The sequence below is a fragment of the Mytilus californianus genome, unplaced genomic scaffold, assembly GCF_021869535.1.
Source record: "Mytilus californianus isolate M0D057914Y unplaced genomic scaffold, xbMytCali1.0.p SCAF_10, whole genome shotgun sequence".
Classification (NCBI taxonomy): Eukaryota; Metazoa; Mollusca; class Bivalvia; order Mytilida; family Mytilidae; genus Mytilus; species Mytilus californianus.
In genome coordinates, this window is record NW_026262582.1 from 64,157,756 (window position 1) to 64,184,923 (window position 27,168).

At 32.3% G+C, this 27,168-nt stretch overlaps 1 protein-coding gene across 1 annotated transcript in view; it reads left to right on the forward strand.

Moving 5' to 3' along the window:
* Positions 1-27,168, forward strand: part of LOC127718385 (dnaJ homolog subfamily C member 13-like) — a 76,483-nt gene that overhangs the window by 4,467 nt on the left and 44,848 nt on the right. The window contains exons 2-28 of the mRNA XM_052224374.1: positions 1,039-1,114; positions 2,215-2,290; positions 2,875-3,024; positions 3,910-3,951; positions 5,986-6,132; positions 6,594-6,650; positions 8,585-8,727; positions 9,047-9,206; positions 10,410-10,501; positions 10,919-11,016; positions 11,414-11,482; positions 12,428-12,510; positions 14,936-15,108; positions 16,187-16,286; positions 16,876-16,983; positions 17,766-17,921; positions 18,385-18,441; positions 19,213-19,334; positions 19,914-19,989; positions 20,880-20,975; positions 21,993-22,103; positions 22,553-22,681; positions 22,983-23,127; positions 23,643-23,715; positions 24,082-24,241; positions 24,999-25,061; positions 26,947-27,048. Of these exons, the coding sequence (XP_052080334.1) occupies positions 1,047-1,114; positions 2,215-2,290; positions 2,875-3,024; positions 3,910-3,951; positions 5,986-6,132; positions 6,594-6,650; positions 8,585-8,727; positions 9,047-9,206; positions 10,410-10,501; positions 10,919-11,016; positions 11,414-11,482; positions 12,428-12,510; positions 14,936-15,108; positions 16,187-16,286; positions 16,876-16,983; positions 17,766-17,921; positions 18,385-18,441; positions 19,213-19,334; positions 19,914-19,989; positions 20,880-20,975; positions 21,993-22,103; positions 22,553-22,681; positions 22,983-23,127; positions 23,643-23,715; positions 24,082-24,241; positions 24,999-25,061; positions 26,947-27,048 (2,856 nt within the window). The 5' untranslated portion in view covers positions 1,039-1,046. The remainder of the gene's footprint in view (positions 1-1,038; positions 1,115-2,214; positions 2,291-2,874; positions 3,025-3,909; positions 3,952-5,985; positions 6,133-6,593; positions 6,651-8,584; positions 8,728-9,046; positions 9,207-10,409; positions 10,502-10,918; positions 11,017-11,413; positions 11,483-12,427; positions 12,511-14,935; positions 15,109-16,186; positions 16,287-16,875; positions 16,984-17,765; positions 17,922-18,384; positions 18,442-19,212; positions 19,335-19,913; positions 19,990-20,879; positions 20,976-21,992; positions 22,104-22,552; positions 22,682-22,982; positions 23,128-23,642; positions 23,716-24,081; positions 24,242-24,998; positions 25,062-26,946; positions 27,049-27,168) is intronic.

The window sequence follows — 27,168 nt, forward strand, 5'->3', positions numbered from 1 at the left end:
GGAGGAAAGATTAACTTCACAAAATCAAGTTTTTCTGTTATTTCTTGTCTGTAGCTGAAAAACTCTATTGTCAATATCCTTGCCTGCAATTTAAATTTTGGTGTTAAACACTGTTGATTACTGTACACCAACTAATTTTCGCAAGCAATTTATTTTTGCGAGTAGAAAAATATTGTGAATATAAATTGTCGCGAATATGTTAAACTTGGATTTTTCCTTACTTAACTACATCAAGTAAATTTGAGAATGGCGAAATTAGATCGCCGCAAAATGGGCTAAAAAGGGCTGAACGCAAAATAAAGTATTCCCGAAAATAAGTCTTTAGATATGCATCATAGCTCTATCATCATGAGGGGCCACTGTGGTCTAATAAGTCCAACTACTGCTTCACTAGCCTGTCAACACTGACAAATGACTGAGGTTATGAATTTGAATCCTGCATGTGGCAGGTGCACTTGACTCCAATCTCAATTGATAAGATTGTCAGTTTTCCTATTGAAGTTTAGTGGTTCTCTCCTGGCACTCTGTCTTCCTCCTTCAATAAAAACAGACAGCAATGAAATAGTACAATAGTACAAAAAGTGGCTTTTAAAGCCAATCAATCTATCATGAAATTTCAATGTGATGAGTACAACATTCAAATTTTCCATAAATGTACTTTTGAGTTAAGGCCTCGAAAAAAAAATTGTTTGGTTCAGGTAACCCGACCCTACCTTAAAAAAAAAGCTGACCCTAATTTTTTTATTAGCATTGTGTGATAACTATATATTGTCAGAGGGTCATTCTGAGCACTATCAATGTCTTAATACTTGCTGAAAAAAAATGCCTACCTACCCCACCTAAATGTTTTGGACATGTTACCCGAACCAAACAATTTTTTTTGTTTAGGCCTAAACACATAAAAAAGAAGCATTGTTGACCTGATGAATAAGATATGATACATGCATTATCAGTCTAAGTTCATCCTGATTATTTTTTAGCCAGTACAATTTGACTGCACAAATAACATGAATGCAGTTTGAAAATATCTAATTTCAGGTGACAAGATGTCGTCAATGAAAGATAACCAGGATGTGGCGTGTTATTTCATAACAAAGCACTCATGGAAAGGGAAGTAAGTATAAGTTAAAAACGATTTAAAGTCAAGGTTGGGTGGTAAGTACCGGCCCCAGTATTTACCAATTGAAATTGAGGTTAAATTAACGAGACAGTAACCCAGTCAATTACTTCATACAAAGATTGCCATACTGTCTTCAAAAATCAAAATTGGGGCCTCTGTGGCTGAGTGATCTAACTTCATTAACTGCATCACTAGCCTGTCAGCAATGAGGTTGCAAGCTCAAACGCCATGCCTGGCAGGTGCTTTTAACTCTAATCTTGAATGACTAGAATTGTCAATTTTCCTGCAGAAAGGTGCACTCCATCTTCCTCCACCAATCAAAACAGACCACCACAATATAGCCAATAGTGCTGAAGGTGGTGTTAAACACAATCAGTTAATCAACAATCAATAAGTAAAAAGCAAATAAACTTCCTGTTGAATCATCTTTTATTGACAGAAAAAACATTAACATACATGTAAAAGGGATATAAGGAAGGAGGTTTGAGAAGTGTTCAGTTACCCTAAGTCTAGACCATTAGTTACTTGCATACAAACTTTTCAACTACATTAGGCTGTAGTACAGTTAAATTAGTTTTGGGAATATCAAAACTGGTTTTGTTGAATGTTTTCTAGTCCAAATGATTCAGAAAAGAATGCACAGTTAGTCTGTAATCATGTTAGAAAGTAAAACTGCATAATATCAATATTTAAAACGAAAAAAAAACAGTTACTACAAATTTTGACTATAAAATCATCAATTGTTTTCCTCTTATATCATCTCCTTTTCTTCTAAATTGATTTTTTTCATAGCTACATGTTAAACAGTACATAGAACACATAAAATTGTATAACATACATTGTTGTATTCTGTGGTCTACAAGTATTAATCAAAGATTAAAAATTTGACTTATTTTGAATATGTGGAAAGGGTAAGGGTCTGCAGTAAGTATAAAGGTTGGTTGCCAACGAGAAACATGAATTTCTGTTGAAAATTATGCAAATGTGATCTTGGTCATGTTGGTAATAAACCTGAAAAAAATGAAATTAAAGCATTTATACTGGTATTAAGGCATTACATTGGTGTACACAATAAACATGTCTATTTATTTCAGATATAAAAGAATATTTTCAGTGGGTACACTAGGCATAACAACATATAACCCACAGTCCTTGGAAATAACTAATCAGGTTTGTTGTTACACTATAAAGATAAATGAGGAGCTAATTACTGGAGTTTGTAGATAATGCTTAGATCATATCTTTGCTGATTTGCTAGGTGAACTTATATTTTAATGTTAGCTATTTTAGATATAGAAAGAAAACAATCGTAACCTGTTTTATTAGTTGCTCCATGATCGCATTGTTATCCTTTCAGTAGGTACATGTAGTTATCAAAAGTGATACTGATCGCATGGTCCTCATAAAGAACAAGCAAACTTAACTGCATTTTGAACACACACACACAATGAGATTTAACCACAAAAAGTGGTACATTGTAGTGTTCACCCCGCCAAAAGTCTTTAAAGAGGATACCTAGGATCAACATCCTGCAGTTCAGACAATGCTTTCAAGCTTTTTTAGCGAGCCAGGCCATTCATGTTGTTCAGACAAATCTAATTCAACCAATTATCTCCTCCACACACATACCTAGGGATGATTTACATCTGAAATATATTTTATATCAGATTTACAGCTATAAATTTTCCTCAGAAGGTGATACCCCCTTTGATCGTTTTAAAGTAATAGAATGTTTTAACATTATGTATTTCCAGTGGCCGTATAGTGAGTTTGTTGGTATCGTACCAAATGTAAAAGCTCCGGGGAATAATGAGTTTATCATCACCATGAAGAAAGGACCAAAGAAGACAGACTCCATGAAGTTTTCTACGGACCACAGAGCTGACTTACTAACTGAAGCACTGGTAATTTAACATTTCAGATTTTTTTGTTGATATTTACCAAAAGCATGCTCCAAATTGTGAATGGGTGACAAATCTTTAAAAAAAAAAACGCTCACAAACTGAAATCAAAACACACCTGACAGTAGCAAAAAATGTGTAAGGTTATCATGGTGTTTTACTGTGTAAATTTAGAATAGTTTTATTTATTGAGGTGGTACCAAACACCTTGACTAATATTAATTTGGCTCGTTTAATTTTCATAAAATTTTGACAAAATATTAACTTTGACCCTTTGAAAAAAATATAAAAATTTCAAAAAACTTGAACCACACACTTTATTGGAAAAATTTCATTGGATATATAGCAGTTTGACAAACACTAATTTTGATCATTGAGAAGCTTAATATTTCCTTAACAATAGAACGTAATTAAAACGTTCAGCTGATTTTTACAGAGTTATCTCCCTGTAGTGTTATGTACCACCTTAAGTATGAATAGTACATGTTTTCATGAGATTATACATTGATAGTTATTTGCCTAACATCACGTTCCAAATATTTCATGCATGTTCAGGATGAGAAAAAAATAATTTGATAAATCAATTACAAATGCAAAAATCGGAAAGGCTTGGAGAACAGTCAGAACATTGTGACTTCCAACGGCAAATAAAGACATGTTGGGAAGGGGAAGAAAATTTAACTCACCTACTGGATACTCTAATGAGTTGTTGATATGTTTTCTGATGTACTGTGCTGAAGGCACTGATTTTTACAACTTAAGGCATCTGATTCACCTCCCACATAATGACAAGAACACATGTTTTCATGGAATCATTATAATTACTAAGCATTAAACTGCAATAATGAATTTTAAGTTGGTTAACAATGTGTTTTTTGTTTATTTCAGAGATTTAGGAGCAAGTTTGCTGAAGTGAACCATACCCCAAAGGTAAATTTTTTTTATACAATTTGATAGTATCTAAAAGGAATCTAGTGAAATATTCTGCATTCATATCTTTCACACTATTCAGGGCTCTCGCTACCAGGCAACTAGGGTGAAGATGTAGCTTTCCCGTCCGTCACTTCGCTTTGCCCGACCCTCAAAAGCGAAAACTAGTCGCCCTGTGGTTTACGATATTCGCTTTCAGTTGCTTTCGTCATCGGCAATATTCAATTTTTACCAAGTCGATGAAACAGCAATTTTTCAGTAAAAAGTAAAGAAATTCAAAGACAAAAACGATTTATTTTCTTCAGAAAAGAGGTTAAAGCATTGATTTTAAAGTTGGTTGCATGTTATAAAAATTTGTTATCACTTCCGGTACTTGTTAAAGAGCGTACATCAAATCATTCTAATTTTCGTCAAAATAAGTTCGTTACTTCATTAGAACATGATGAAATTTGCCTGAAGTAAATTTGTTATCCATGTATTGCATTAAAAACGTCATATTCCTTTCCAAATAGCGTGTCAAACATCGTTTATTTTTGTAAATTTTTCTTCTTCGTCCGCCATTGAAATATTTGTACTAAACTACCAATCAGAACCAGACCAGCTATGACAGAAATCCGGATTCTTACGATAATGACTATTGAAGAATGAATGGCACAGCTGACAGAGGAATATTGATCCCAAAAGGAAAAATTACGCATTCTACGCGCATTAACATACTTTTGGTTATATCTACTTGATTAATGTATATATTTCCATGTATATGAATTGTTTCAATTTATTAATTAAAATTGCTCAACTCTGGGACTACTATACTATGTCCAAGCTTAACTGTGTTAAATTTATATATCTTTTAAATGAGAATTTTAACCACTGAATTTCACAAGCATAACAGAGTATATTTTGAATTGAAATAACAACTTTCTTTTCCTTTTTGATATAAAAAAAATCTTTTTTATTATTGCTAGATATTAAACTTTTTTTTTCTGACAAGAGTACTAATATGATTGTGCAACTAGATATGATAAAATTAAACAACTTTGAATTTGAATTGTTACTTTTATTGTACTCCCAGGTACAAATTGAGCAATATGAAAAAATAAGATACATATGGCCCTTTGTATTATAGAAAAACCAAACATTGGAGCGCCGCGAGCGAACGAGCACTTCTCTCAAATCTCACCACTTCTCCCTCTCAGTTTCAAAAAGAGAAGTCACCTCTCCCTATGATTCTGAAGTAGTGTGAGCCCTGACTATTGTTTTTCATTGTAACAAACACTCTTTTTGACAATAACTTATATTCAGAAAATTGATGATTTGATAATAACAGAGGCATAAACAAGGGACTTAAGGAGTTTGAAATGGCATGTTATGACAGGGACAAAACATTTGAAGAGAGAGCATCTGTTACTAGCATGGATTATTGTCTATATGGGAATCCTTATTTAATTACTGTACATTCATAAACTATTGCGATTTCTACATGACGGACCAAGATTTGAGAATAGTCATTTCAATTACAGGAAAAGCTGCATTCAAATATATGTGGTCAGATTTAAGAATGCGAGTTCTTATTATTGCAATACTCATCCAGTCCCCTTATTTGCAATAGTAAAAACCTCACAATAATTTCTGAATTTACATTATGTTAATTGTATAATTATATTTTTATTGATACTTGATTTCATAGTTTTGCCAAAGTTTGCATACTACCATTTGTGAAATTTATACTTCGTTGAACAGTTTAATTTTTGGTTCATCTATATCTATCTAATTCACAAAAATTGGTATCCAACAAATAATAATGAAACAATTTTGTATTAGAACACATGTCAATTTGAATAATATTTGACTGTCAAGTTTTAATATCTTTTATACATGTTTTCCATTTCATATTGTATTCACTTCTTGAAGTAGGTTGTAATTGTGATTGTTATAAAACTTTTTAAATTAAATAATTTAGTTTCTTCCTTGCAAACAAATCACAGGAAACAGCTTTTAATTTCATCACTTATTTCTTTAATCATAATCTTTCAGAGGTTTAATGCATTCAAACAACACTGGTCAGAGTCAAGAGTTCCTGTGATCTTGGAGGTCAACCAGGCCTCATTGGATCAGATAGATCCATCAACCAATAAAATCCTTTGTTCCTATGACTACAAAGATATGGAAGGACTGATACAGGTTTGTAATTAGCACCTGATAATTAAGTTGATGCCAGTTTGAAGCATTTTTATACAAACAATATGATCTGTCAAATATTCCTTCGGACATTCACAAAAGTCATATAACATGTGATAAAAGGGTTTAGTAAAAGATTTGTTTCCCTAGACCGACTGTCCAGTAATAAGACTGACTGTCCAGTAATAATCAGAAGTGTAATAAATTTATCAGCAAAGTTTGCATAAATGCTGGGCCAATTTTTTATTAAACCAAAGACCTTCTGAATTACTGTAGATCTGTTTGTGATAATATACAAACATGTTCATAAGTTGTTGTGGGATGACATATGCAACATCTTCTTGTACATTTTTTTTTGGTTTGATCAGCTTTGTTTTGACTTTTGATTTTTCAAATATTTAGGCCTCAAACATCACTGAAGAGACATTTATTCAAACACTGACTCATTATTTTATGTATTGTAGATGTCAGGAGATTTACCTGGTGGAGTATGTGTAGCTCATGGTGGATTTACAAGATTGGTATGTCTAGTTCTGAATTTATACTATCAACATAATATTGTACAATGATAGTATATGATATAAAACTAGTTCTTTTTAAAGAATTTATAGGGCAATACATCAAGAAGACATTTAAAAAAGCATGTGAACAGTAAACCAGTGAAAGGTAGGAACAGAGGTCTGCTGGATCCCAATTATATCTGTTTGGGTTGTTCACCTAATTTTATCCATGTTACAGAACTATAAACAGCTGTCATACAAGTGGGAGGTTTAGATAGCTGTAAAACCAGGTTTGATCCACCATTTTTGTCTCGCCTTGACAGAGTCAAAAATTAAGACTTAGGTATGTTGTGAACGACTCCAGCATCTGCATCAACAATGTATTAGTTTGTGGTTAGATCAGTTTATCATGTTTATGCTAAACCACTAGTGGTAGGTCAATGATATTTGGTATTCAGTTGTATTAGCATAATTTACACATCCCATTTCCATGGAGATTACTTGGCCATGCCCCCTCAGTCATGGTCTATTGACTGAAACTTTTGCTTAGTTTACATGAATTAGTTTGTGATTATGTCAGTTTAAGGGGAAGCAATAGTATTTGGAATGTAGATGCATTAGTATTGACACATCTCATGGTCTATTGACTTGGAATGTTCTGCATAGTTTACATGTTAAAGTTTGTGATTACATCAATTTTAAGAGGAACCACCAATATAACATGTAAGTCGATGATATTTGGTATGCAGTTGTATTAGCATTTGCAAATCTCTTTTCAATGGAAATTATATGGCCCCATGCCCTCATCATGGTTCATTGACTTTGAAACGTTTACATTGTTTACAAGTTAAAGTTTGTGTTTTGGTTAGTGTAAAGGGCACCACTTATGGTAAGTCAATTGTATTTGGTATTCAGTTTTATAAGCATTGACATTTCAATGGAGGTTATTTGGTCCTAAATGTTATGAAACTTATACACAATGCTTATTACCACAAAACACAGATCAAGTTTGAAATTGGGTGGTGTCACTTTTACCTTTTTAGAGTTATGCCCTTTACAAATGGAAAAATTGCTGAATTTATCATTTCAGTTTTCTAACTTAAGTTTGCCAAAACCAAATGTTATGGAACTTATAATTATACACAATGCTTATTACCACAAAACTCAGATCAAGTATGAATTTGGGTAGCGTCACTTTTACCGTTCTAGTGTTATGCCCTTTACAAATTTATGGAAAAATTGCTGAATTTTTCGTTTCCGTTCTCTTACTTAAGTTTGCCTCAACTAAATGTTATGAAACTTATACACAATGCTTATTACCACAAAACTCAGATCAAGTACGAATTTGGGTAGCGTCACTTTTACCGTTCTTGAGTTATGTTCCTTTATAATGTTATATGCACATGATGCAAGCTGGGGCATTATCCCCATTTATTGATTCTATTTTGGAGTTTAATACATTTTGTGATGCCCCCGTCGTAGCTGAGGGGGTATTAAGTTTTACCCTTGTCCCTCCGTACGTCCTGAAATCGGTTTCCATTCTCTAATTTTAGTTTGCTTCAACCAAATGTTATGAAACTTATACACAATGCTTATTACCACAAAACACAGATCAAATTTGAATTTTGGTGGCGTCACTTTTACCATTCTAGAGTTATGCCCCTTTACAAATGGAAAAAATGCTGAATTTTTCGTTTCCGTTCTCTAACTTATTATATCTTCATACATCTTTTGTTAATACTAACTGACACAAAACATTGAGTGTAATCAGAAGCTCTAGAAGGATGAGCATACACTTCTGAGAATGTAACACCCATTGTATTACTCAGGGGTTAAAGCAGATAAGGATAATTTTATGTAAAGATTGATTGATTGATTGATGGTGTTTAACACCACTTTTAGCACTATTAGCTATATCATGGTTGTGTTCACAGAAACATGTTTGTATATTTCAGCATCTGTTTGCTCTAGATCAGCGGGAAGCTTTAATAAAAAGTGTAATGGAGTCAGCAGCAGCATATGTAGGAATCTCTGTCAAACAGAGAAAAGACCCTGTTGGTTTAGATCAGTTTGCCACTCATAGACTTGGCAAATACAGGTACATATAAAAATTTTGGTTAACTGTATTTTGAATAATTTCACAAAATAATAAATTACATAGATACAAGTACGTTAAATGCATAATTTACCTGTTTTGGTCACAGATATACATTTGATTACTGTCACAGCCAAGCATGAACATTTTGACATGAGGAAAACAGTGGCACTAGAAAATATCACAAACCGCCATATGAAATAAAAGCCAAATGCATAGTGCAATCCATGCATACCAAATTATTTCGAGTCGATTATTGCCAAAAAAAATAATTACATACACAAAATCGGCCCTTTCTTTATGAATATTACTTTACTTTCAGCAATGATGAAGCCCTCACATCATACACAGAATTCATGGTTCAGAAGATCTCTCCACGGCATTCTGACTCCGTCAGACGGACACTTTGTTTAACAGAAACCTGTTTGGTTGAACGTGATCCTGCTACATACAATGTGGCTACACTAAAGCCTCTCTGTGATGTAGGTATATCTGATGCATTGTGGGATACAAAAAGCCACTCATTTTAAAAGAATACCAGTAACTCTTGTAATTTAAAAAGAAATGACACATTGTTATATAGGCAATTTTGATGCATTTGTGAGATATTATATGCATGACAGAAAAAACACTGTTCTGGTATAAACGATGTAGTCAAATTCTGCCATGTTCGAGGCATTTTTGTTGCATACGACTTGTTTGACAAATTCACAAAAGTTCAACACAACATTCATAATTTTGACATAAAGCAAGATTGAAATTGATTTTGAGATTTTGACTCAATCAATATTTTGCCCTAAAGAGCACAAATAGATAAACGTTTGATAGAGTTCATGGTTATGATTATTTATTGATTTTTCATACGAACTTTAGATGATTTTATACAATTGTTCCTTTTAAGAATTAACAAAATACAATGATTTATTTTGTGTAGCTTTATTCATAAATAGGCTTGAAAAATGTCCTTGTTGACTAATCTGTTCTGGTCATATTATGATATGCATAGGGTAACTCTATTTTTATGCCCCACCTAGTGGCATTATGTTTTTCTGTCTGTGCGTCCATTCATTCGTCCATCCGTCCTTTTGTTCCACTTCAGGTTAAAGTTTTTATGCCCCACCTAGGGACATTATGTTTTTCGGTCTGTGCGTCCATCCGTCCGTCCCGTTTCAGGTTAAAGTTTTTGGTCATGGTAGTTTTTGATGGAGGTGAAGTCTAATCAACTTGAAACTTAGTACACATGTTCTCTGTGGTATGATCTTTCTAATTTTAATGCCAAATTAAAGTTTTGACCCCAATTTCACGGTCCACTAAACATAAAAATGATAGTGCGAGTAGGGCATCCATGTACTATCGACACATTCTTGTTGGTTAAAGTTTTTGGTCAAGGTAGTTTTTAATGAAGTTGAAGTCCAATCAACTTGAAACTTAGTACACATGTTCCCTTTAATATGATCTTTCTAATTTTAATGCCAAATTAGAGTTTTTACCCCAATTTCATGGTCCACTGAACATAGAAAATGATAGTGCGAGTGGGGCATCCATGTACTATGGACACATTCTTGTTTTAAATAATTTTCAAGAAAATTTCTATCTATTTGTTTTGAACTCTTGTATATTGCACAAACATTTAGACAAAGGTTTAAATTTTCCAAATGAAATCAAGCTTTATTTTTCATTTTCAGATTTTTGCAATTATTAGGGACCAAGAAAACCCACAAAAGTTCAGCGTTGAGTATGTTAAAGGTGCAATAAGAACTTATCAATCCACTGACAGGTATATATTCTATGATTTACGTAATTATCTCCCTTTTAAATTAGATTTTATAAATATATAAATGAAAATCTGGTTTATTGAACATGAATATTAAATGGATTTTTTTTAAAAGTTTTTCTTGGGGGGGGAAATGAAACAAAAAAGTAGACATGGAAATTTTTGGTTTTAGGGCTCTTTCAATATTCATTGTATTGGATGGGAGGCACTCATGTTAAATAATTTTGAGTGGTTGCATTTTCTTTAGAATTTTGTAAGTAATATAAGTAAAAAAGTACCGACCATGCTTCTCATGAATTTGATATTCGAGATTTTTCATAAAAATTGATATTTGCTGTACAATAAAAAGTGTTATAACAAAGGAGATTATGAAAAAAAAATATTTTAGATTATCGATAATAATATTTTCTTCATTAACAGGGACGCCTTAATTGCCTCTGTTTTGGATGGGGTCAGAGCATCTGGTAATAGGGATGTCTGTGTTAAAATGAAATTTACATCCAGAGGTTGTCGCCTAGGTAAGTTCAAAAGGTTATATTCAAGGTAAAATAGTAATGTTTTAAAATATATATTATTATTTAGTGTCATGGTCAAAGATCATGGTTACCAGATATTAAGGGTTTTCCCATTGTTATAATGTCTATCATCAATTCCTTGAAAACAGTTATAAAAAATTTCGGTAAACTTAGAAATAATAAATATTTAATGTTATTTATGTTCTATTTCTATTTTGAGATCAGAGTGGGATGAACTATTTTCTAAAATGTATTTAATCACTGGTAATACATAGAAGTTGAAAAATTGTTGATTATGTTCTATCAAGTTAACAGGTTTACATGTTTTGCATTTTATAGTAGCCTACCCATAATGCATTGTATTAATATTTTACCCATAACCCACCATATTCTATTGCAGGTCCATTTACAGTACCAGTAGATGAAGAAGTGGAAAGTCAGCATTTAAAATTCTTCTCTGTACCACCAGGTAGATTTAACAGTTCATTGGCATGGTAGATATAAGAAGATGTGGTATGAGTGCCAATGAGACAACTCTCCATCCAAGTCAAAATTCATAAAAGTAAACCATTATAGGTCAAAGCATGGTCTTCAACACGGAGCCTTGGCTCACACCGAACAGCAAGCTATAAAGGGCCCCAAAAATTACTAGTGTAAAACCATTCAAACGGGAAAACCAAGGGTCTAATCTATATAACAACCAGAAACGAGAAACACTTATGAACCACATCAACAAACGACAACTAATGAACATCAAATTCCTGACTTAGGACAGGTGCAAACAATTGCAGCGGGTTTTAACGTTTTAATGGTACCAAACCTTCACCCTTATAGTGTTTATTGATAAAATATTTTAGTGTGTATCTAGTAAACTTCATTTTTCGTCCTTTATTAAGTGAACTGTCAATTGTCTGACTGGTTCTACTGATACCATATTAACTCATAAAGTCGAATATTGCTCATTTGATAGTTGATTAGCAATTCTGATATTGATATTAGAAATGAAAACACCACATAGAATTTCCTGCGTCCGAGGCACTTTTCTGGATTTACCTTTATCAGGAATGCTCAATGCCGAAAATATTTGAAAGCCAAAGATGTATAAGAACCAAAACAGTTGTATTGCTTATGTAGGGCTATAGCAAATAAATAAACACTGAATACTAAACATCGCCACACATACAACATAAGGCACAAGTCATCGTATGTATAACCAATAAGAACCTAAAAATGATAGCAAAATCCATCTACTGTCAACTTATTTAAAGTTCACAAAAAAAACAAGAAGCAAATTAGAATTTGTTGTATTTTATACACACTTAAAGAGTGAAGTTATAATTAGAAAAAAAAGCTTAAGACATTGTCATTCTGCACTTACTAGATATAAACTGTTCTGTCTTCTTATACTTTACAGTTGGAATGACCTTTGATGAAGTAGTGTCCAGATTTAACAGTAATATTTCATACAGTGGACTCCTCCATGCTGTTACACAAGATGTAAGTGGAAGAAGTCATTTTGATTTTTATACGCCCGTCAAATTTTGACTTGACGTATTATGGTATACAAATGTCGTCTATCTGTCCAGCGTAAACATGTCGCACCGTAACTTGTGAACGACTTATCTAAATTTCATGAAACTTAACATAGTTGTTTCTTATGATGGTCAAACGATCTGTATACTTTTTTGTGAAAATAAAATTAAAACTTTTTGAGTTGCGGGACTTAGTAACTAAAACAGGTGTGTGTTTTTTTTCACATGTCGTGCCGTATCTCAAAAACAATTTATGATTATTGCTTAAAACTTTACACACTTCTTAGTTATATTAATCTTAAGATCTATATACTTTTTGGTGATGATTCAAAATTTTATTTTTGAGTTATTGAGTATTTGTAAAAAAAGGGGGAGGGGCTTTTCACATGTCGCGCCGTATCTCAAAAACTATTTATGATTATTGCTTAAAATTTTACACACTTCTTAGTTATGTTAATCTAAAGATCTGTATACTTTTTGGTTTTGATTCAAAATTTTATTTTTGAGTTATTGAGTATTTTGTAAAAAAAGGGGGAGGGGGTTTTCACATGTTACGCTGTATCTCAAAAATGATTTATGATTATTGCTTAAAATTTTACACACTTCTTAGTTATATTAATCTAAAGATCTGTATACTTTTTGGTTTTGATTCAAAATTTTATTATAGAGATATTAAGTTTTTTGTAAAAAAAAAAAGGGGGGTTTTCGCATGTCGCGCTGTATGTCAGAAACTATTTATGATTATTGCATAAAAATTCAAACACAAGACGACGGGCGTATCATGCGCTCATGGCGCAGCTGTTTATTACATTAAGCTAAACAGAGAATGAGATTATATTTGGGGGTTTTCAAAGCTTTTAGATTAAACATGTGAAGGCAGTGGCAGATATTAAGAACTTGTGTATCCTTATTTTGCTGTAAGGAACAATTTTGTGGCATTGCTATTTCAAGGAAGAAGAAAAGCATGTATTGTATAAAATAATTCATATGACATGCAAAATCATTTGATCTGATTATACTGTAAACAGTGTGTGATATTTTTCTATTTACTTTGAACCAAGGGTCCGGAAACAGTCATATTTGCCAGTCATGTCCTAAGTTGCAAGCTATTTGTCCTAAACGAAAAATTGGGATTTAGGACAAATTTTTATTTTTTTCCAAAATAATTTCGGTCATTTCATTGAGATCAGGTTTCTTAATCGCCATTTTGCACTTGTTTTTGTTTTAAAATCCCTTTTCTGTAATAAAACTGCTACTCCAGTATAGTTTGATAATCCTGGGTGCCCTCCTAATAACTATATCATGCCTCCGGGAAATATTGGCTAATGATCGCTAATCACTTTTTACCTGTGTTTTTAATTCACACCTGACAATGATCACAAGCTCAGAACTAATATCATAAAGAAATCAAAATTCCATGACAACTGTATTCATTTTTTAATTACTTTTCAGCAAAGACCATCAATAATTCTGATTTGAAAATTAAAACTTAATTTATTTACGTAGAAAAAAGTAATTTTTCACGAGTAACACATGTGCTTTATTTACTATATATACGCATTTGTGAAATTGTCTTCAGCAGATAGGATAGTCCAAATAATGACATTTTGAAAGGCTATTTTACTTTTTTTTGTGACGCCTTCCTACGACGTCACAGAAAAAAATTTAAATAGCCTTTCAAGACGTCATAATTATTTGGACTACAGATAGGACATCGTAAAATGCAAAATAAAGCTGTAAGGACTAATCCATTAAATTGATTGTTGAGGGGTGGGGGAAGAAAGGCACTACCAAAATCCATCCACAACCTACCTACTTTCTTTGAAAACGTTTGCATACATCAATTGAACATACAATCTTAAATGAGTAAGGGGTTTTCCTTAAAAACATACATGGGATCCAGGGAAGGCACTTCCATATCTCATCTATGAGTGGGTGTCATCAATTTTTTTGCATAGTGGAAATGTAAGTGAAATTTTAATTTGCCTCTATAGGTGATTACCCGATTTTTAAAGTTCCTTCACTGGGTACCATGTATGTTTTAACGGAACAGCTCTAAAAACCAATGTACAAAAGAAATCTTCCTTTCCTACGTATATCGTCCCTCATTCATTGTAATGGAATATCCCTAAAACTGCATGTAAGTTTTGAAGAATTTCATTATTAATTTTAAATTCAGAATTAATGCGTACATTTATTATTGCGATTGTTGAAAAATGGACAAAAATGTGAAATAAACTTTTGCGATTTCAGTTAAAGATTCAAACAGATATATGTGTCTGAGATAATAATATTGCGATACTCACTCGCATGCATTATCCGCATTAATAAAAACCTCACAATAATTTCTGAATTTACAGTATTTATGATTTTGTCATTTGTCATTTTAGGGTCTGTTTGCCGAGAACAAAGAAAAACTAATTAATGGGGCCCTATCAGGTCTGCTAGAGAGAGAAGGAGATCAAACAGTTATTTCTTCTGAGTCTTTAGAAGCTCAGTTTTCTGCACTCAGGAGATTGGTAGCTTCAAAAGCAGGCTTCCAAGCTTTTACAAGACTACCAAGGTAATTTGATACATATTAAATAGAATTATCCCTGTAAAGGATAGACAGGGTTGTTTTACTGTTCATAGAGAAGGTTCTTTGAATAAATTATGCATCCCCTCTGTTAGCAAAGCAGTTGGTGTATAATGATCAATTGTGTCTTTTATCAGGTTTAATCCACCATTTTCTACATAAGGAAATGCCTGCACCAAGTCAGGAATATGCCAGTTGTTTTCCATTCATTTGATGTGTTTGAGCTTTTGATTTTGCCATTTGATAAGGGACTTTCCGATTTGGATTTTCATTGGAGTTCGGTATTTCTGTTATTTTACTTTTGATCCATGTGTGTTCATTTGTTTAGAAAGCCACAACTTCACCAAAACGGGCTCGTAAATTTTTGTCTTTGACCCATTTAGAGAGTTGATAGCTGAATCTGCAGAAATATCCCTATCTGAATCCTTTTGTTCTGTAGAGTTCCTTGTGGGTATCCCACCAGCAGTGGAGCTTGGTGATGATCGTGTTCCACTAAATGAACTCCCAAATCACATAAAAGATTTAATAGAATGTGAGAATCGATCACAAGTGGGAATGTGAATTGCTTATTGAATGCTAACATGATTATTTGGCTGACGCTTCTTAATGCCATAGTGAAACAGCTAGGCAATCAATGAAAAAACAATTGCGTGGATGTGACTGAATTTGGAGATTCTGTTGCAAGACCTATTGAATGTCAGGAGCTAAGCACTGGTTGTAAAAAAATAAAAGTTTTGTACGTCAAATATTTTAAACTTTTCTAGTCATTTTATGGGTACTTTTGAACCTGGGAATACATCACAATATTTGATTGTACTTTTGATGCTGGGAATAGCCATTTTGGTTCATCACTATTTGATACATCACATTGTTGTAGTTTGTTTCCATTCTAATGATAAAACAGACAAAACCAAACAATTTATAAAAGCGAATAAATTATACAGTCCCGACAATGTTTGGTTTAGATGGGTATTTATGAAATTTGTTTTTTTTATTCTTGATGAATATATTAATGTGTGGTTATTGAATCTCATTTAATAAATAAATAAATGTTTTTCTTTTCAAGAATGAGAGAAAAAGTTGGTGTGAAAGTGGTCAAAGCAATGAAGCGTAAAGACCATGGTGTTACACATGCAGCTGTTGACATGTTGTGTGCATTGATGCAGGTACGATTTTAAAAATGCAAATACATACGAAATACTAGATTTATTTAGTTATTCAATCATCTTTGTATCATAAAGTAATCTTTATAGTGTAGGGAATACCTTTCATATTACTATTTTGGGAATAAACGCTGCGGATTGTTTATAGCTTGTTGTTATAGCAGAGGTGTTACAAAAAAGTGAGTACTGGTTTCCTGTACCTAAGCATATTAATGGAAAATGAGTATACTCTTTTCCTGCTCATTAAGGTTGATAAGGTCTCATGTGGATTTGTTAACAGACAATACTAAAACTATAGTTTTAGCAATTAGAACTGCCACTAATACTGCGATCGAAATCAGATTCACCGTATCATCACCATTTCTTCTACGATTTTTCTTATTTTATGGCTGATTTATGAATGGTTCTCAATTCCTGGTCGAAATTTTTTTTTTTGCATTTTATCATTTAGCAATGGAAAAAAGACGGCCTTGGCCTTGCCTTGTTACAATACAAGAAAAATTATTGTTTGCAGATCATCAAAAATAATGTTTTATTTTCTTATAATCAGAAAAACAGATAAAACCATTGCATCTTGTGGTTTCCTTTTCAGCCTATGCATGATGACTATGATCTCAGACAAGAACAACTGAACAAAAGTTCCTTACTTTCATCCAGAAAATTTTTAGAAACCCTGTTGGAAATGTTTAATGAACATGTGGTAAGTTTCCATTGAAATTTCAGTTTTTCTAACTTGTTCAGCACTTGAATATTTGTATCAGGATTTGTGTAAGAAAAAGGCAAAATTCCAGCTTCAAACAATTCTTTTTAACATGTATCTCAATTTTTATCTGATATGTAATGCATTGTAAATGTCAATAAAACAGCAACCCAAGTATACAGTAAAAAAGTAAAAAAAATTGAGAGGTAAACTTTCAGTGTCCAATGTCAGATTGTCACGGAATAGAAGTTCCTTCATAATATAAGTTCCAAATGGAAACAATATTCTGGAATATTATTTCCACTGGAATAAATATTACAGTAAATGTTCCTAACGGAATAAATGATATAGAATATTGTTCCAACAGGAACAGATATTATGACATTGTTTATAACAAAGTTTCCAGAGGAACTTCTGTTAGGTGGAACAAATATACGTTGACAAGATAAGTGTCATGCAAAATGTAAATTGTATAGAGTCTTGGCTAGTTGTGAATGAATTCCATTCAGACTTCCAAGCATCTACTATCTAAAACACACTAATGAAGAATAAAGCCAAATAAATTTCTTTAGGTCTCTTTTGAAACTGATGGTACTCATTTTCATGTAGAACTGTCATTTTCCAGTTTTATTATTTTATAATTTGTTGTATGCTGTTAAGATCAGCTATCATTGTACAATGTGTCGATATCAATACTGTCATGCTTAACTATTCAATAAACATTTATAACTGCTAAAAGATACAGCAATCAGCACAGTTTTCATAATGAGTTGTATTTGTAGGTACATAGTTCAGGAGCTTTAGTGATCTCAGCCATGTTGGATTTCCTGACATTTTCCCTTTGCTCTCCCTACAGTGAGACAACAGATGGGGACCAGTTTGATAACTTGTTAGAGACAGTGGCTTGTAATGGCAGAATTGTCTTCAAACTCTTTCAGGTTGATATATAATGTGTTTTTGATTTAAGTCTGATGTAACCCAGTATAAGGGTATTTAACTTCAATATGATATAAAAATAAGGAGATGAACAAACTCATACCATATAGTAAGCTATGAAAGGCTCCAGCTTAAAAATGTGAAGCAATTCAATTGAGAAAATCATTGGTCTGATTTATGCCAAAACAATAAATGAAAAAAAATGAATACTGTATGGCAGACTGCAAACAATTACATACACTGAAATGATATTATTTGATTCTTTGATCACTCAACAGTCAAGGTGATTGGTAGATTACTTGAGGGTTGTGGACAATAGGGAGATACATGTAATCACAAAAAATACAGAAGACACATTTGATTTATACAAACTCATTCATTAAGAAATGATTGAATATATATGTTGTTATTTCATTGAAAAAGTTGAAATCATTGATTGATGTGTATATTATTTTTGTATTCCAGCATCCTTCTATGGCCATTGTTAAAGGAGCAGGTTTAGTGATGAAAGCCATCATTGAGGTTAGTTTTATCATAGATATGGTGGTTTTTGTCCTGTTTAATAAGGTCTATTTAGTTTGTAATACATGAATTTAATGTGTTTATACAATTTTTGTGCTTTTTACATTTTTTTATGCCCCACCTACGATAGTTGAAGGGCATTATGTTTTTCTGTCTGTGCTTCCGTTCGTCCGTCCGTCCGTCCGTTTGTCGGTCTGTCCCGCTTAAAGTTAAAGTCAAGGTAGTTTTTGATGAAGTTGAAGTCCATTCAACTTGAAACTTAGTACACATGTTCCCTATGATATGATCTTTCTAATTTTAATGCCAAATTAGAGTTTTGACCCCAATTTCACATTCCACTGAACATAGAAAATGATAGTGCGAGTGGAGCATCCGTGTACTATGGACCCATTCTTGTAAACTGACCAGATATGCTAAATAACCCCAAAAAATTGTAGAACCATGATCAAGTTCTTCTTGTTGGTGATAGTTTCTCTTTATCAAAGATCTTCTATAAGTCTATAATAGACCTTATCACTTTATAAGATTATGTGACACTTGACCTATTGACGTCATATAACAATCATTTTTGCTTTGTGACCTCTTGTGACATCTCGATTTTGCAGGAACGTCTGTGATATCCTAAATCCTGTGACAAATAAGGATAGGGTGTTTATTTCATGCATATTTTCAAATTAAAATGTAATTTAGCTTGCTTTGTTTGAGAAAGACATTTTATTGACAATAATTTGTAGATTACTTTATATTGATGTAAATATTTTTTTAACAAAGGAGGGTGATAGTGAAATAGCAGCAAAAATGCAGGAACTAGCTTTAGCTGAAGGAGCTTTACCAAAACATCTACACACAGCAATGTTTACACAGAGTGCAGACAACAGGATGCTTACAAATAGGTAAGTACTGTAGAATTATGGGAAGTCATAATATTGAAGGGGTCTTCTCAAGACATATAAACACAGCAATGTTTACACAGAGTGCTGACAACATGATTCTTACAAATAAGTAAGTGCTGTAGAATTATGGGAAGTCATATTGGAGGGGTCTTCTCAAGACATATAAACATAGCAATGTTAACACACTATATTGACAAGTGGATGTTGACAGTTGAATACTATAGGATTATGGGAATCAGTCATTTATACGGATTTTCTCAATACTTCTAAAGTAATGTAAACACTCATGTTTATAAAACAATAAAGTATAAAATGAGATGGCAGACATTGAAGTATAGTTCTCAAAAACATCTAATTCTTCTATTGATGTTGACAAATGTATCCAATGTTTGAAAAGAAAATGTTTGTGTAAAGATATTTTTTGTGGTATTTGTAGTGTCGTACTTAGGAAAAGACCGAAAATTTATACTCTTATCAACCGGTAAATTTTTACAGTTTGCAGAAAACTGTTCTTTAAATCATTGAAATTTGTGCAAATTACATGAAATCAGAAAAAATACATTACTCTTTTTTTTTCAGACAGCTGAGTCGTCACTTGGTAGGATTATGGGTAACAGGCCATCCCACAGCAATGGGTCTGCTTAAAAGAGTTGTAGTAAGTTATCAAGTAGCTCAATTGTCTTTAAGTGTGCAACATTACAAATAGAAGAATAAAGATTATGTATGGTTTTGAGAAAACGAGGGAGTTTCTCGACTACAATCCCATTGAAGGCAATAGATGAGATGCAGCCAAGAAACTTTCTCACGTTTGAAAGACCCTCAATAATCTGTTTATCCTTATTTTCTTAGGCAATGTAAGCTTGTGATGTCATTGCATTCTCTTTCATCTAGACTGAGAAAAAAACAAGTCTAGTAGCTTGAGATGGAAATTTATAATACAGAAAGGTCAAAGGAAATTTTTAGAAATATCGACAATGTCATGTAAAAAAAAAACAACATTTAAATGAGGCCAAAAACTGTTCAATTGCAAAATGCCAAGTAATTACAAAGAAAATACTAAAAATATAGATCAAAGACACACACTAACACTCACTTCCTTGTTTTGTACAGTTAAAAGGAAATATGATGTAGTAAATTTGTTTATGACCTTTACCCCTTTGATATATAAAGGTCAAGGCAAACGATGAACAAATATTTGGAAACATTTATTACTACAAAAGATATTTACATACTGTAAATTCATTATTATATTCACAGGATACCAATTTTCGTGGATCTATATATATAGCTAGTGGGTATAAGTGAATCTCAAATTAAGATGTTCAAAGAAGTACAAATTTTCTATAGGCTAATATGATGCAAATTTTGGCAAAATCACAAAATAAATTATCCATGAAAATACACACAAATTTTACTCGATCCACGAAAATTATTGCAGACGAAAAATAGATAGATCCACAATATATTTTTTTTAGAAAAAAAATTTCAAAATGATGTCTCAGTAAATTGAAGACAGTATGATATGACAGACTTTATATTTTGCAGCCTGGAGGATTGTTGTCATACTTAGACTCTGAAGAAGAAGTACCTGTTATAGAGAATGACAAACTCAATGTACGAGATAATCTCAAGCTGGCCCAAGTAAGTTTATAATGAAGTTCAAAATGAAAGATTTCATTTTGTTTAACTTTAGGGCTGTACTATAATTGAAAGCATAGGAGGCACTATTTTTAGACCCCAACCACCCATGAAATAAAATTTTCATTTTACTTATAATTCTTACAAAATTGTATGGAAAATGCAACCTCCCACAATTCATTTTGTTTGAGTGCCTCCTATCCCTCCCACCACGGTCAATTTTGGAACAACCCTTATTCAAAATGATATGCATTCAAATGTATATTGAATAAGAATATTCATTTAATAATTTTCCTTAATTTTGTTTACCTTTCAACATAAAATTGAGATTGGAAATGGGGAATGTGTCAAAGAGAGAACAACCCGACCAAAGAACAGAAAACAGCCAAAGGCCACCAATGGGTCTTTAACATGTTCTTTTTGAACTTAGTGTGAAAAAATGTAAACACTAACATTATATTTCCTCTTTTTAGGAAGACTTGATGTGAGCCTTAGAAGGAAATCATATTTATATCTTTTGTTTTTTCCAGAAAAAAATGCCTAAAGGGACATAACTCTACTTTATTTTTTTAACCTTGTTGAGGGAGTGTATTTTGTCAGTTCCACTCAGGTTAATGTGTAACAGAAAACATTTGAAATTTTGTTGATATCCCAAAATGGAAATAAAGTTCTGACCCCTGCCCCAACCCCTCCCAGATTTTTCTTCTGGAATAGCCCTTAGGCATATGCTTGCTTAGTTAGTCTGTTGAAGTTTTTTGTCATGTTTTGATTGAAAATTTTCAGTTTATAAATCATTTTATCATACCAAAGGAAAGATTGATCATTTGAAGGAGAATTGATTCTATTTTTGCTTTGAGTGTTTCTAATGAAGGTAAATAAAGAAATATGCATTGAATAGAACCCCAAAAAATTATGTTTTCTTCGATTTATTTTGAAATTGGTAAAGTCAAAACCTCTGATATTAATTTTATCTTTGATGAATTATGATGATTAAAAATGCACTGTATGGTTTTGTCACAGGATATTCAGAACAAAAACAGACGAAATCCAAACATAGTGATGATAGAGAAAAAAGTAGATGAATTTCTACAGCATTGGAGAGCTAGGATTGGGTTACAGAAACAAAAGCAGGTACTATATTGTTTATAGATATTATCACTTCATTACCCTTTCTTTCTTAATAAAATGCTGGAGATGAATCCATTCAACACAATTTTTCAATTTTATTTTTTTTCAATATATATTGTAATTTTTTTTACGTACATCATTACGATTTTTATTTTCTGTTTCAAAAATATCAACAATATTATAAACAAGTTTAGCCCCACCCCCCAAAAAAAATAAAAAGCAAGTAGTTTCTTACAATTGCATTTCATTGAACATTTTATTTTATTAAATTTAGTATTGGAAATATAGCCAAATAGAATAATTTGTTTCCATTGAAAATTTCAGTGTCCAATTAGATTGCATCAACTAGATAAAAATATCACATAATGTTAGTAAACACCATTATTTAAGGTCATTTGTAATTTGCCTTGGACTATAGCCATTCTTAATGTTTTCTTTTTCCTCTCCAATAGCAAAATGATATAAAGCCAGTGGTGTTGAGGAAAAGAAGAGAGAGAATTAAAAGTGAAGCAAATTGGCAATTGTTTTATTACCACTTTAACCGTGACCATGCTAAACCAAATCTCATCTGGAATTACAAGGTAAATATTTCATTTGGTATTATAAGGAAGCTAAATTTATGGTGCCTGTACTGTACGATACCAACAGACGATACCATATACAATTATAAGGTAAACATTTCAAAAATCCAAATCTCATTGTGTGAAAACCCTCATAGAAAAAAATTGTCTCTTCATTGTGACCAATCATTTTCAACATGATATGTTTGAGAGAAAAAAATAGCCAGTAATTTGCTTCTAATTATCTTCCCTGAAACTGAACGATATGCCCTAAAATATAAATATTTTCAATTATCAAGGGAAATAATCTAATTATTTTTAGACAAGAGAAGAATTACGAGAATGTTTAGAGAATGAAATGAGAGCCTTTGCTGTCGACAAGGAACTAGGAGCCAAATGTGTGATAGGGTGGAACCATAAGGAATTTGAAGTGCCATATGTCTGTCTTAGTGATGAAATTAAAATAGGTAACAGCAATTACCAGTTAAAAAGATTTTTTTAGTATTATTTATAAAAGGATGTTTGTAGACCATATCTTAGTATGCAATTATTGGAAAACAAAAATGTCCGTCGAAATATTTCATGCATATTCAGAACCCTCCACTTCCAGTATTTCACTACAAAAGAGACAGAAGATACTCAAACTCACAAGTGAATGAAAAACTGAAAAGGCCATGGCAAAAAAGAAGAAACAACAAAAAGACCAACAACAGTATACTAAACACAACATAGAAAATTATAGACTGAGTTACACAAAAAACAGGGGGTGATTTGAAAGGGTAAGCAGGTCCAGCTCAATATGTGGCACCCATCGTGTTGCTTATGTAAGATAATACTTGGTGATAAGTCTAATTTGGTGATGTCACATTTGAGGAAAAGAAGACAGTATTGTGGTTACTACAATTGGAACATATTCCATAACAGTCAACCAACTAAAATAGCACTTTGTCATAAGGTTTTTTGTTAATGTTTTTTTTTATAGGTGATTACTATCTGCGTCTGCTGCTTGAGGAAGATGACAATGAATCGGAAGAGACCAGTGCCATTAAACGATCGTAAGGACCTTTATTTTGTCTAATTTCATTTCAGGCCTGTTTATAGCTTGCTGCGCTATGTCGGTTTCGCTCATTGATGAAGGCCGTACAGTGACCTATAGTTGCTTACTTCTACTTCATTTGGTCTCTGGTGGACAGTTGTCTCATTAGCAATCCTACCACATCTTCTTATTTTTATATTAAGACATTTTAATATTTCAATTTGCAATTCTCTACATACCTTTTATTTTGAAATGAGGAATTAAACAATTTCAAATTAAAATATGCTATAAATCAGCAGCATGCATTGATTTTTAAATCTTTATAAGAAAGGATAAATGACAGTATAATGTTTTATTTATTATTATTATTATTATTTATTTGCAGCTATGAATTTTTCAATGATCTGTACCATAGATTTTTATTGACACCAAAAATTCCCATGAAATGTATGTGTCTACAGGCCATGACTATTGTGTATGGGAGATGTCATGAAGAAATCGGAGCATTTAATGATACAAAATATATGGTTGGAATGCTTGAAAGGGTGAGTGATGCATTTGGGGTAAAATGTGAATTAAGGGTGATGTGAGGTAGATGTCAAAGAGAAAGCAAACCAACATCATAATCAAACTAAAAATAGACTTCTTTCGGTTAACCTATTGACCTCATGATGGATGGACATGCCAGATTATGTGTAAAGCTGTAAATCATATTGACATTTAACTATTTGAAAACAGAACACACACATGTGTATGTGTGAATAAATGAAATTTAAGGAAGGGAGTTTTAAAAAGTTGAAGATGTGTAAAAAATGAAAACAACACTTAATAAAGCGCTTTTCTGGATTTACCTTCATCTGGAATGCTCACAGCCGAATATATGAACGCCAAGGATGTAACATATTGTTACAAGAAAACTGAAAGTTTATTAAAAAAGTTTGAATAAAATATTGGCTTTCAGTGTTAAATTAATGCAATCAAAAAACAAAGCAATCTCATTGATTTATTCAACTTTAAAATCTAGCAACGATTAGATAAAGACTTAGTATAAATTTATGACTGTCAGGAATCAAGTAAATTTGAGAACTAGAACCTTGGTCATTCTATCACATTGTTCTTAGAATTATTATCTTAACAATGCAATACTAAACTTGAGTAATCTATTTAGCATAGAATTCTCCATGTGACCAGCTGCCTGTTCAACAATTATAAGAACAAACTATCACTTTAAAATCATGAATAATTAACTTGAACATATAGTATAAAATATATAACATTTTTTTTTGGTTTGATATTTTTTAGTGTACAGACAAACTGGAAAGAGACAGATTAGTTTTATTTTTACAGAAATTAATTCTACATCCTGTAAGTATATAATACATCAAGTGACATATTTTTTTGTTATTCTTTTTAGAATCTAAAAGTGAAGCCAATTTTTATACGACCGCAAAAAAATTTTGAGGTCGTATATTGGTATGACGTTGGCGTTGTCGTCGTTGTTGTCGTCCGAAGACACATTGGTTTTCGCACTCTAACTTTAGTTTTAGTGAATGGATCTATATGAAATTTTACCATAAAGTTCAATACCACAAAAGGAATTGGGATTGATTTTGGGGGTTATGGTACCAACAGTTAAGGAATTAGGGGCCAAAAAGGGGCCAAAAATAAGCATTTTTGTAACTTCCAGACATAACTTGTGTGTTAGTGTATGGATCTCTCTGACATTGTACTACAAGGTTCCATATTACAAAGGGAATGCTTGGATTGATTTTGGGGGTAATTGCCTCAAAATTTTAGGAATTAGGGGCCAAAAAAGGGGCAAAATACAAGCATTTTTCTAGTTTCATGATAATAACTTGTGTGTAAGTGTATGGATCTTTCTGAAATTGTACTACAAGGTTCCATATCAACAAAGGGAAAGCTGGAATTGAGTTTGGGGGTTATTGCCCAAAACGTTTAGGAATAAGGGGCCAAAAATAAGCATTTTTCTAGTTTCCAGACAATAACTTGTGTTCAAGTGTATGGATCTCTCTGAAATTGTACTGCAAGGTACCATACCACAAAGGGAAGGCTGGGATTGAGTTTGGGGGTGATGAATCATAAGGGGGTTCAAAAAATTTGGGGGAGGGATTTTTTTTTCTTTAAAATTTTCCATTTTAAATGGTTTTTTTCTGATTTATATATAAAAGCAAATAATAATGATATGGTTTGAATAGGTAAATTAAAAAAATTTAAGTTCTTAGACAGCATTCATTCTGTGTCAGAAACCTATGCTGTGTCAAATATTTAATCACAATCCAAATTCAGTGCTGTATCAAGCTTGAATGTTGTGTCCATACTTGCCCCAACTGTTCAGGGTTCGACCTCTGCGGTCGTATCAAGCTGCACCCAGCGGAGCATTTTTTCCTTACTGTAAACATGGACATTTTGCAAGGGTTTTTATCACTTATTTTGATCATGTAAAAATGCACAAAAATATCTCCCAATTAAAAGATGCGTATAAATCATTTTAAATGATAAAATAATGATGTGATGTGCAAACTTGTCCTTGGTGGGGAAGTTCAATACCAGCGCCAAGAGATGAGGCATTGAAAACACGAAAATACAATCTACGAAAATATCCATATTTTTTTATACTGTTTAAAACGATATCTTCTGTTAAGGGCTGTTCCATCTAAACATACATGGTACCCAGGGGCAGCACTTTCAAAATAAAGTAACAACCTATAGAGGCAAATTTAGAATTTTACTTACATTTTCACTTTACTTGTCTCCCACCCATAGTGGAGATTTCAAAATGCCTTTCCTGGGTCCCATGTCTTTTTTTTATGGAACAGCCCTAAGAGAAGGTATATAACGTATAAAATGATTCAATTTTTCAACAGAATGACATTGAATTAGATATTTACAAGCCAGTTTGGTCTTTTGGTTTGAAAGCAGATTCTCCTTAAATAAATTGTATTCAAAATCTAATTTCATTTCCTTCATATTGAAAATAAAACACAAGCGACACTACAAAGAATCTGACACAAGACTTTACATTAAACTGTAGCAACACAGAGTAAAAAAAAGTTGACTTTTATTATTTGAAAAAATAAGTTAAAGTGGCTTGAATTAGAATTACTTAAGAGTTTACAACAACATTATGAATGGGACACATCAAAACTAGTTGATAAAAACTACTGATTTGTTATTATTAGAAATTGTCAGAATAAGATTACAATTTTGTAATATTAATGTTTATTTTTAGAAAAATGTGAAAGAAATTATGGATGCTAATGGAATTAAAGTACTAGTTGACCTCTTAACCTTAGCTCATTTACATACGTCCAGGGCAACAGTCCCATTACAGGTTGGTATAGTTCATTGAAAAATTACCTTATTCTTTTTATATTATGTAATAGAAAGTTGACTCAGCAAGTACTAAAATCACTCACATTCAAATTATAAGATCAGTTATGATTGCAAGTCA